Consider the following 12,139-nt stretch of genomic DNA (forward strand, 5'->3'; position numbering starts at 1 on the left):
TAAAAATGCAAGATAGGATCTCCTCCCGGATCCTTTCTGCAGAACCTGATGCAAGCTCATGGGCTGCACCATACTTAGCAGTGCGTGGCATTTAATCAAAGCCTTCTGTGAAATAATCTCAGAGTTTCCCCAGCCCTGTAAAGTCACCAAGCGAGTTGAGGTCCTTTCAAAAGGAATGGGAGATCAGACTCTGAATTTAAGAGTCTCTGAAGCTCCTGCATAGAAACCACAGACAATTTAATGTACACCTATTTTCTGCACATTTTCTAGGGCCTAGGCTAGACACTCCTCACTTCACTGTGAAAATGCCCATTAGGGATAGATGATCCACGAGTATCCAAATTCATGGCACTTTCACGTATTGTTTTTCTTAGGCTGGAAAGAAACCCTTTGGTATGCATTTTACAGTCTCTACAGTGGTTTATGAACATTATTTCATCTAATGAAACAGTTCCCTTTCTGCCATTGGTGCTTCCAGGAAAAACTTCAACTGCAAATCCAGCTACTTCAGGGAGAAATTGTTTTTTGACTCAATTTAATGTTTTTTCTTTCAACTTTTCACTTCTCGATAGCTTGAGTTGTGTCTCTCCTCGTGTATTTTCTATGTATTTAATTTGCAAATGTCAAAGAATTTAAAGTCAAGTCTCCTCCCACTCTTATAATTTTCTCTGCTGTCTGTTAACTCTCCTCATCAGATGAAATAGTTCAAGAGAAGATAGACTAATTTTCCGTGAGGTAGGTTGTCCTATGTTTATTGGTATTCTCTTCCAACTTTTCTTTTTCATTTCCGTAACTCTTTCTTCCTTGTCCCACTATATCTGTCTCCCACTCCCCACTACACCTCTGTGTTTATCATTTAAGTTGTAAATAGTAACTGAATCCACTTTGCCAATGTCCACTATATTTCGTAGTTGTTAATGATTACCTAATAGCATCTCATGTGTTAAACTCACAGAGTTAATGTTAAAATTTCACGTTGAATAATCTCCCTGAAGGAATTTCCCAAATTATTTTGCTTACCTCATATAAATGAACTTGTTCTTGGGTTACAGCAAAGATCAGTAACACATTATTTTGCACCAGTTTATCAATGAGTTGTCCAATTGTTGGATATTCCTAAAATTAACATATAGATTTTAAGTATCATCTTAATAAAAGTACATAAAATAAAGAAAGGAATATTTCTTTCAAAGAGATCTTACTGAGTTTGGCATTTCAATGCTCATAGGCATTATTTTGTTTAATCACTCTAAGTAAACAAATACACAGTTAGCATTATTCACTTAGTTGGTTTAATAATTGTTTCCTAAACCTTGTAAATCCAGTTAATTCCTAAGAGTCAGTGGCTGTCAATGTGGTGTATTGTGCTCTGTCACTTCTAAGGAGATCATTTGGAATGTATTTGAAGACTTATAGTGTGTCATCTTTTCAAGGGTAGGACACATTTCTTCTCCTAAGTCCTTGCCAGCAGGCTTGAGTTAGAGGGGAGGTTGGAGGCGAGGGAGGAGCAGTTAGACTATAACAGATGTAACTGGGATTGACTCATAGCTCTGAAACTCTTCCCAGAATTGGATGAGGTGGGCTGAGGGCTGAGGAGGGGATAGTCTGCTGAGGAATGACACTACAATTCCTACATCCATCTGATCTGAGGCCGTTCTGTACCAGTTCTTGGGTTTGGTCTTATTGCTTTTTTGATGTCACTAATCAGTTCTACACGATCCTGCAATACTTTTACAGGACAAGCAAAAACACATCGTACTTCTATTCCATTGACACATTCATTCCCAAGTGGTTTGAGTACTTTAAAAAATAAAGAAGTCATTAATTATCAAATTTGAAGATGGCCTTTATTTTCCAAGCCTGAAAAACCAAATGTGTTTTATAAATCCAAATATGGCTAACATAGAAAGAGAAAGCTAGAATGAAAAAGTAGTCTGAAAACAATTAAATTAAGAATATATCAACTATGACTAAAGTCAGCCAAAGTGGAGGAACCCTGATTATTAAGGCCTCCTGTGCACCAATGTGATGCGTTCACTTACTCTCAGCACTTTGGAAGTATTTTTGTCTAATATCTTCTTTAGGCACAAGATTCAAGATGAGGGAAAAGTATAGTTTTGCCTAAAATACCCAGGTAAATGACCCACCTGCAAATCTGGCCGTGCAACACGTGCTTTCCACCCCATTTGGATTATTATCGGTAGATAGTAGTAGAATCCAGATAGTATAAATCTTCCTGAGTCTCCCATTTTCCATCTCCTCTGCTTTTCAACTGCCCAAACATTAAGCATCCTTCACCCTTAAGCCTGAATTCCTCCAATGCTGGCCTCTCCTGATCGCCACATGTTCTCGCCCCTTTCAACTGCTATGTGTGCATAGCCAGGATCATACCGCATAGCCCTTCATAGGTGGCTAGTATGGTTTTCTATCTGATCCAGATGGGTTGGTTTAATTCCCATGGTTATATTGTAAGTTCCTCAAGGCCAGGGACCATGTCCTATTATTTTGTAGCCCCAGGAGCTTGGCCCAGTGTTGAGTGCTTAGGAAGTGCTCAAAGTACCCAGGGGGCTGTGTTGCAGGCATGGAAACAGTCCATGGCTTCTGTGCATTTGTAGCAACTCACTCAGCAAGAATGAACTGAACGTTTACTAGATAAGAAGGTCACATTAGGCAACAGGTAGTATTTGCTTCTATGATCCTCCTTTTTCCAAGATGTCTATTACGGGGCATTTGAATAGTTGCAAGAAAAATGTAATGAAAAAGGATCCATTTCTTGCAATTTCTTGCCCCTCACTGGCTAAAGTACAAAATGTGGCTATCCTCATTGATATTGTAAAGGCAGTTTATATGATTAAAAAATGCATAATTTTGAGGAATGCTATTGTTCAAAAGTTAAGGGAAAATATTCACATTGAAGTTTAGAAATTTAGGTCAATGAATGGTTGTAGCTCATTTATCAACCACTGGATATTTTTTTAAACTAATTGCCAGCACAATATTTAAGCATTTATATATAAATTCAGTAATGTATATATGTATTAGAATTTGATATTAGAATTCTCGGTTCTCCCCTCTCTCTCTCTTACATATACTTCTACAGCATCCTCATTTTAAGAAGTCACTTAAATTCTCTCTACCACATTTTCCCAAGTGTTTAATGGGTATAATATGACTTTCCAAGGTTGCTGCTGCATAATTCAATTCTATTTCATACATTGGTCAGCACCCACTGTGTTCCAGGCACTGTGCTGCCAGGAAATAGAGTTAATAAGCCAGTTCTGGCCCTGAGGAGTGCACATTAGAGAGAGACAGACACATGAGCAAACACTTTTCCATACAGCAATGGGCAGGGAGACATCTACGTATGAGAGCCAGGAAACAGACAATGGCTTCGGGGCCCAGGGGAGGTCAAAGAGAGCCCCCTGGGAGTAGCCATGATTGAGCTGGGCTTTAGGATCATTAAGAGTTTCTCAGCAGGCTGGGAGGGAAGGGCATTCCAGACAGAGGGAATAACGTGTACACAGGTATGGCAGCCTCATGGTCTGTTCAAGAAAAGCAGTTGGATATCTAGGGTTCTGGTGAGGTTCAAATGAGATCATGTATGTCAAAAGAACGTGAAAATTTTACCTTGTTTTACAAAAGTCAAGTATTTTTTTCTTTGAATATCATCAGCATTTTTTAAATGACATTGTCTCCCATGCAGCCTCACAGTCCATGAAAGCATGGTGTTATTTATGGGGCATGACCCTGGGACCATCATTCACAGCAACTACCAGGTGCCTACTGTTCTGGTCTGAGCCTTCTTTTCCAGGGCTGTGGCTGAGAACAGAATGAGCAGACTGTATCGCTTTTTGCTGGCCTCAGGCTCTTTGAAAAATGGGGAGGTTCTGGGGTCATTCAGGCGATAGTAGATCCAGACTTCTCACAGAATCCCACCACCCACCTGTGCTCCTGTGGGAACTTCTAAGGGCAGTGAGGACTGAGAGAGGGCAATTTGTCAATCTCAAATCAGAAAGTGAAACCTGTTTTCACCAAGGGTGGGTTACTCTGCTGGGCATTACAGCATTTGTTGCTTCATTCACCTACTTGTAGCCATGAAAACAGTGTAGTGCAGGGTACACACCAAGACAGTTGACATGGAGTATTCATTCTTGCTGTCCAAGTGGCAGAGCCCGTCGTTAGGAATGACGATGCCTGCCAGTTTGCTGTCCATTCCAAAATGAGAGTCAGCGTCACTCACAAAGACCAGAAGATGGAGGGAGTCGTTTCGCCAGCCAATTTTTTCCTACAGTGGGAAAGACATATTTGGGTTGTATTGGATAGAGGCAGGCATTTACTGAGCGCGGATCAATTATGATTGGACACATTCAGAATGTATAAAATATCTTGCTGGTCTATTTTAGCTTTGTTCATGTGTTGTGAGTAGATAATCGTAATGTATTAAAAACATGAGATTCGATGGCATTTGCTTTTTCCTGGATAACATTTTCAGATGATTTATGCTTCAGAAAAAATAGTTCCACTACAAAAAGTATCCAGTTGATCTTGACTTTTACAGTTAATTATTTTATTGTCCAGCTTTCAATTTACCAGAAAAATGAGGACAGGGAGCAAGGGAGGTCATAGATTATCCCAAACCCAAACTAGTAAGAACGCAATGCAAAATAGACTCAAAGTAAGCCTGTTTCATTAAAATGTCATCCAACATTTAGGCATATATCTCTCTTTCTACTGATATCATCCAAAAATTATAAACGTAATATAAGGATAAGAACTGCTTATCAAAGTGTAACCCCGAGGTACTGCTAATTAAGATGCTCTGCTGTCTGTTTCTTAGCAGAGCTCTCCCCTTTAATTAAGATTAGTTCAGGAACTAGTTGGACAAAAGCTCATCCTGGCTGTACCATCCCACCTTATCCTTTTCCTTCCTCCCCTAATTCCTTGGCCCTCCCACCTTCCAGGAGCTTCAGCCCTGCCCATTTCCTGATATTTTCCATGAGGAGTTGTCATCTGAAGACATCGGAAGCATTCCTGTGGATACACGTCTGATTGTCTGATTGTCTGATTGTCCCGCATTGTTATAGAGACAGTGTGGTTTCTGAGGCTTATTTTGTTGGTTCAAAATGATAGCTATCTGATCATATGCAGAGGTTTATACTGACTCAAGCCATTTTTACTTTTTTCATTAATGTCTGCCTTTGATTTTTTTCACCATGTTTAATTCAAAAACTAATCTGATCTTGATCTTTGAAAATTAATCATACATGGCTATTGTTTTAACTAATTTTTCCCAACATGACTACAATTTTATTAGATTACTTGAATACTAGGCATTTTAAAAGTCCCCATTTCAACATGATTAAAAGTTTTATAGAAATTTTGTGTTTTAAGAAGGGTATCAAATGTACAAATACAGCAATTAATGGAAAGATAAAGTTAGCCAAGCTTTCAAAGTAGATTTGTTAATAAGAGATGAAATTTGTGTTAAGAGAGTGAAACACTACTCTGTCAGCATACCTTGCACACAGCAGCTTGCATAATTGCATCAAATCCACCTTCGGGTGTATCAATATTAGCAGAAATTTTCTGATTCTTCACAATTTCATTAAATCTTTCGGCATCATTTGTCAGTGGCAAAATGTGTTTGAATCCAAATGTAGGTAAGCAGAAATATGGAATACTACTGCAAAAGTAAGATGTCAAAATATTCTTGATGAAATATGGTATAACACACAATTAGTGGCTCTAATAGCCTAGCAACATTTCCTTAAATGAAGAAAAAGTCTTCAAGAGTTCCTGACCGTAACCTGGCTGAGTTTCACTGTTAAGGTTGTTTCATCATTTCCCACCTACCCCTTCCAAACTGACCAGATTAGTTCCTCTTAGAGCTTACTGTGTGTCTTGCATTGGCTCAGACTCAGAAAACAGATAATCAGGTAATCAGACTCCACACTTGTGTGTGTGTGTGTGTGTGTGTGTGTGTGTATGTAATCACTACCTTCCATTGCCTTTCAACCAAAATCCACCATTAAGTTTACATGACGACAACAATTCCTTTGTATTCTGATAGCTTAAGCTGTCATCAAGTATGAGTCACCCTGTGGAAAAACTGAGAGAGGAACCTGTCTTTTTCCTCCTCTGCTCCCTCCTGTACTCCCAGCCCCGCCTGCCAAGGCAGATCAGAGCAGGCAAAAATCAGAGCAGGGCTCTTGGTTCCACAGCCCAACTCTCCTATGACTGAACAGACTGCTCTGGACCAGCCTGGGAAAAAAACCACCACTTAAACAGTTTACATACGGGGAAAATGCCGTGTCAGGATGAGATCTGCCTCCTAAGATATTACAGTGGAACAGAAAGAGCTGATCATGAATTCAGCCACATCTTATCCTGAAAGCCAGTTAGTGGCTGTGTATGAGACTTTGGTCAAATTCCCAACCCTTCTGAATTTTGGGTTTTCATTTGTAAAATGGAAATAATAGTCTAGAGCAGAGGTTCTCTAAGTGTGGTCCCTGGACCAGGAGGATCATGTGGGAACTTGTTATAAATGCAAAATCTAGGGTACTATCCAAGACCTATTGAGTTAGAAATGTCAGGGTTGGGCGCAGCAATCTGTGTTGTACCAAATCTTCCTGATGGATGCTAAAGTTTGAGAACCACTGGTGTAGAAGTACAGAGGCAAAAAGGGGTAGCCTCCAGTGAGGCTGTGGTATGCTGCCTGGGGAGAGCTAATTGACTCTTGTAAGAGCAGCTTTGCAGGTTCAGCAGATTGTCTTGTCAGCACATGAAGAGCTGGTGCATCTTTCAGGGTCAGCTTCCTGTTCACCAAGTTCATCTGCCTGAGGTATATAGTCAATCTTCATTATTCACGATTCCGTAACTATGAATTCACCTATTCACTAAAATTTATTTGTAACCATAAAATCAATGCTCTCAGTACTTAGTTGGTCATTCATGTACATGTGGCAAAAAATTTGAGTCACGTGATACATGCGTTCCCAGCTGAAGTCAAACACGCTCTGCCTTTCTGCTTCAGCTCTCATACTGTAAACAAGTGTCCTTTTGGTGGTCTGTTTAGTGTCTTTTTTTTTTTTGCATTTCTGTGCTTTTTTTTGGTGATTTCACTGTTTAGCATAGTGTTGAAGTGCTGTCTAGTGTTCCTAAGTGCAAGAAGGCTGTGATGTGCCTTATGGAGAAAATACATGTGTTAGATAAACTTTGTTCTGGCACGAGTTATAGTGCTCTTAGCAGTGAGTTTAATGTTAATTTATCAGTAATATATATTAATTAAGGTGTCTCTAAACAGAAAACAAGATTATGTATTGACTAGTTGATGAAAAAGTGACCAGAGGCTTGCAGGAACCTAAGCCTGTATTCCCCTAGGAGCAATGGTTCAGCATTCACTAATTCATTGTTCAAGGAAACTTATAGAGCAAGTCTCCCATGAATGACAAGAATTAACTATACACACAAATCAGAATGACTGTGGATTCGTTCACACTGAGGAATGGAGCTCTACTGGGACTAGAATGCTGGTGTCTGTGAGGGTAGCCATTTTCTTCCTGTCAGTAGACTGTCATGGAAAGCGGGTCATAATCTGATGCATCCTCAGGCTTCAGAAGAAGAGGAATTGGAGAACTCTGCTACTGAATGGTATAGTCTGAGATGTTTCCAGAATGGGTGCTGTTGGTCACACCTGGGTCCTCCCCTATTTGTGGTTGAATTCCTCAGATAACAAAAGTTTTGGAAGCTCTGGCCCCCTTGGACCTGGAAACTCCGGCAATGCTCTGGCTAACGCTCTGGGACAGATGTGGCCCACACTTGCGTCTGTGACCTCTGTCTCTCGGCACCCCCCTAACCTACCAGGCCTGTTCATTCTTTTGACTATGACGCGAACCTTGCTGGTGGGCCCAGGAGCCAGTCTGTTGCTTCCAGGGAACTTTTCATATTTCCTTTCTGATTCGTTATGTTTAACTCTTGGAAAGCAGCGTTATTCTTTTATTTTTAATACCTTGCATCAGCTTTTATTGAAACTCTGAAGTGCTGACCACAGGTAGTATCTACCTAGGAGGATTGTCGTGAGGTTTGAATGAGATAAAAAATGCAAAGCATACAGAACAACAAGCTTTTCAGAGTGAGGGCTTCCTAAACATTAGTGTCACTTCTTACAGAAATCACTTCACACAGAGTCTAACACAGGCCTGAGGAAAGATTATAAATTTGGCTAATGATCTCTCTAGAATTATATGGTTTTTTCCTGATTAAAATAATGCATGTTCATTGAAGAAAATTTGGACTTTATATAAAGTAGAAAGAAGAAAATGAAAATATAAATTTTAGTGATTATAAGATGTGTCATAGTTTATTTGATCATCTCTCTATTACTGAACATTTGTTTCATAAATCTTTCTGTAATTAAATAATGTAGCAATCCTTCCACAAACATCTTTGCAAGCTGTGCTATATCTTTGCTGAGAATCGATTCTTTGAAGGGGAAATGCTGGGTTACCTTTTGATCCATATTGGCAAACTTTTCCAAAAATTTTGCATCATTAAAAACAACAAAAACTGTACCAGCTGATTAGTTAAAATGGCATCAATTTAATTTTTAATTTCCATTTTATTACTACTAAGACTGAGCACTTGTCCATATTTATTGACAGTTTGTATTTCTTCTTTTGTCAATTGTCAGCTTATATCCTTTGCTCATTTTCTTATTGGCATACTTTTTATTAATTTACTCATATTTTTTGCTAAAATTTTAAATAAACATTCATAAAATAAGACTAATTTTTAAAAGTGGGCAAAATATTTGAAAAGATACTTCACAAAATAAGATATGGGTATGGCAAATAAATACATGAAAAGATGCTCAACATCTTTTGCCATTAGGAAAATGCAAATTAAAGTTACAATGGGATACACACTTATTAGAATGGCTAAAATTAATAATACTGACAATACTAAGTGTTACAAGGATTTGGAATAACTGGAACCCTCATACATTGGCGATGGCAATGCAAAATGGTGCATCCACTTTGAAAAATAACTTGATAGTTCCTTAAAAACTTAAAAGTACACTCATCGTACAATTCAGCGATTCTAATTTTAATTTCTCTATCCAAGAGAAATAAACCATACAACCACACAAAGATATATGCAAATGATAATAACAGCATTTTTCATAATAGCCAAAAATGGGAAACAACACAAATGTTTATGAAGGGAAGAATGGATCAACAAAGTGTAGTAAATCCATACAATAGACTATTACTTAAAACAAAAAGGAACAAACGGCTGATAAACACAAAATCATGGATGAATCTCAAAAACATATTGATCAAAAGAAGGCAGACACAGAAGGTATATACTATATTATTCCATTTATTTGAAATCCAAGAACAGGCAAAACTAATCTAAATTATAGAAATCAGAAAATGGTTGCCTCTGGGGCAGTAGAATTGACTGCAATGGGGCATGAGGGAACTTTCTGAGGTGATGGAAATGTTCTACAGCATGTTTTAGGTGTGTTTACACTGGTATATTCAATTATCAAAACTCATTAAACAGTATTTCTGGTGTGTGCATTTTAGTACATGTCAATTATATCACAAAAAAAGGGGGTGGGGGACAAACACTATCTCTGATTCTTGTAAGCAAACACAATTCCTAAGAGTTACAATCAGTGATGAATTCCTTTCATGGTCAAATTATTTTTGGCTATGTCAGATTCTGGTTGGGAACCACATTGAAATATCTTAAAATGATACTCTAAAAGCTGTTTGTCTTTTATGGAGATTGATTAATGCCTTGGGTATATCCAAGTATTACAAGTCAATATACATTTGGAAAGTCATTTCGTATATACTGGATCCATAGTAGTAAAGGGCTTGGTTTTGGACCAGCCCAGGTCTTGGTACAGATCTCTGATCAGTCATGTGGCCTTGGGCAAATTACCACCCTCTCAGAGCCTCTGTTACTTCCTCCGAGTACAGAGATGATGAAATCTTCTTTGATCTACTGTTATTATGAAAATTGAATGAGGTCATATATGTAAAATCTTCAGCATAGTGTCTGGCACGTACCAAATGGTAGATCTTATTCAATAGAAGGATATTAAATAATTTTATTTTGAACTTGTCATTGACTGTACAGGTAAAACACCACAAATCAATTTGCTCTTGACCATCACCTGGATAAAACATGGTTTTAGTAGCTGATTATAGCATATTATAATGGAGTCACTGCCTAATTTTGTACTGAATTCGATGGCAGTGAAGGCTGAAAAGACCTTCTCCAAGCAATAAGAGAAATCTACTTTTCCCAAAGTATGTCAGAGAAAGCTGCAAAAAAGGTTATTTTGTCAGAAGTCACCGAAGCAGAGAAAGATACTCTGAAAAACTGGGTTACTGTCAAATGGCTTCAGAAAGTGGTGGACAGAAGGTCTCCAAGGGGCTGGAGATGGGCACAGGCCAGTGGAAACTATAGTGAAAAACTCGTTCCCCTCGTCTGCAGAACATAAAACCAAATTTGCTGCATCCTGACCTATCCAGGGAGACAGACGCTGCAAGGACCTGAGGCTAGAACCACATATTAAGATGACTTTACCTTGGTTCCTAACGAGGGCAACTGAGAAAGCTTCTGAGATCCAACCAGATAGAAGGGGAATGCCAGGTAGTTAGCAAGCTCTTGCCAAGTACAGCTCATAGTGGGGCTATCTTTACAGATAATCATTTTTCAAAGACGCAGAGAATCATTTACTTACCTGCAAGGGTTGGCGATTTCTTCTGGCGATGTTTTCATAAAAGGGGAGACGGGTTTTTCCACAAAAGAGCCGAAGCCCAGTCTAAAGTTGCTTGTTAATTTAGACATCTCCTTGGAAAGCAGGGAGCCCAGCTCTTTGATTGTGTTGAGGTCGTCATCCATGGAGGCTGAGAGGTCCATGAGGTAATACAAGTCCACCGGGTAATCCTCGGTCTGGCGGACTTGAACTTGCAGAGTCTGCTCACTGCCTGCAAAGCCCCCACAAAGAAAGCAAATCCATAGGAAGACATTGAGACTTCTTTGTGCCTAGCCAATCATTGGGCCAGCTGCCTATTTCACTTCAAGAAGAACTTACTGAAGATACTTACAATTTCATAAACAATGTGGTAGTTTATAAATGAACAAACCCATGAAATCACTTCAGCAGTGAGTTGAGAGTCACTGAAGGAGGTAAAAGTTAGGATATTTTATATCTCCTTGGGAGAACCAGCGTCCATTTAGATGGAAGATAAGCTGAATTTTTTGTATGTGGTTTTAGAAAAGGAGAACAAAATAAAGAGGCGTTTAAAGCTACATTACAATGCTTAAAGAGATGTGAAGTAAGCCTTAACAACATTTGAGTAATTCAAATGGTTGCCTATCAGATAAGGCTATTTTAGTAACACATTTGGAGTGCAAGTGACCAATGTGAACAAAGAAAAGTGTTAGCCTAGCAATTCTTGGTTGCCTTAAGAATGAGAAATCTGAGTCATAATAATCAATGGTATGTACTATGGTACAAGGCATATGAATTAGCAGAATAGTGGTATTACCATACATGACATTAGATTTATTTACATGAATCAGTGCTTGTGTAAATCATAACATACCTGGTCTCAATTTAAGAGTCAAGCTTTGAGGTGAAATCTGGACAATGTTGGAACTATTTTTCTGCCTCCCTACACTGAGAGGCTTATTTGTAAGTATTTCTACTTGGGAGACGGGGTTTTCGATGAAGCTTAGTTGACATCCTTTAGCTAAAAGATTGGCTGGGCTATCACACCTTTCACCAACTCCAGATGGATGGGTAAAATTCTAAAAGAGAAAAAAATAAAGAGAAAAAGAAAAATCTGCATTTCTATAAAGATTAGAAAAAAAACTTTTTGCTTTCTTTGCTAGTTAGGCATCTCGCCATAGTCAGTATATCATATTCCATGTGCTTGACATAGATTGTAGGTCTAAAGTTAAGTTAGTAAGAATAACCAGAGAAATCTGCCAGTAAAATTCTTAGTAAAATTAGGTTCTCCTTTTAATTGTGTTCAATTGACTTCACCTAATAGTTCCTTATTATTATTTTTAATGCTCACTTCTTTAAAGCTTCTCCTGTGCCATGATCAGA

The 12,139-nt window shown here is 38.6% G+C and overlaps 1 protein-coding gene across 7 annotated transcripts in view; it reads right to left on the reverse strand.

Annotated features, from left to right (window-relative positions):
* The window catches only part of ITGB6 (integrin subunit beta 6), a 124,394-nt gene that overhangs the window by 52,375 nt on the left and 59,880 nt on the right, over positions 1–12,139 (reverse strand). For all 7 annotated transcript variants that reach the window (XM_046658496.1, XM_046658497.1, XM_046658494.1 and 4 more), the window contains 5 exons: positions 11,631–11,835; positions 10,763–11,009; positions 5,518–5,683; positions 4,124–4,285; positions 1,021–1,116 (listed from right to left, as the gene is read on the reverse strand). In XM_046658496.1, the coding sequence (XP_046514452.1) occupies positions 1,021–1,116; positions 4,124–4,285; positions 5,518–5,683; positions 10,763–11,009; positions 11,631–11,835 (876 nt within the window). The remainder of the gene's footprint in view (positions 1–1,020; positions 1,117–4,123; positions 4,286–5,517; positions 5,684–10,762; positions 11,010–11,630; positions 11,836–12,139) is intronic.

This window comes from Equus quagga, chromosome 4, assembly GCF_021613505.1.
Source record: "Equus quagga isolate Etosha38 chromosome 4, UCLA_HA_Equagga_1.0, whole genome shotgun sequence".
Classification (NCBI taxonomy): Eukaryota; Metazoa; Chordata; class Mammalia; order Perissodactyla; family Equidae; genus Equus; species Equus quagga.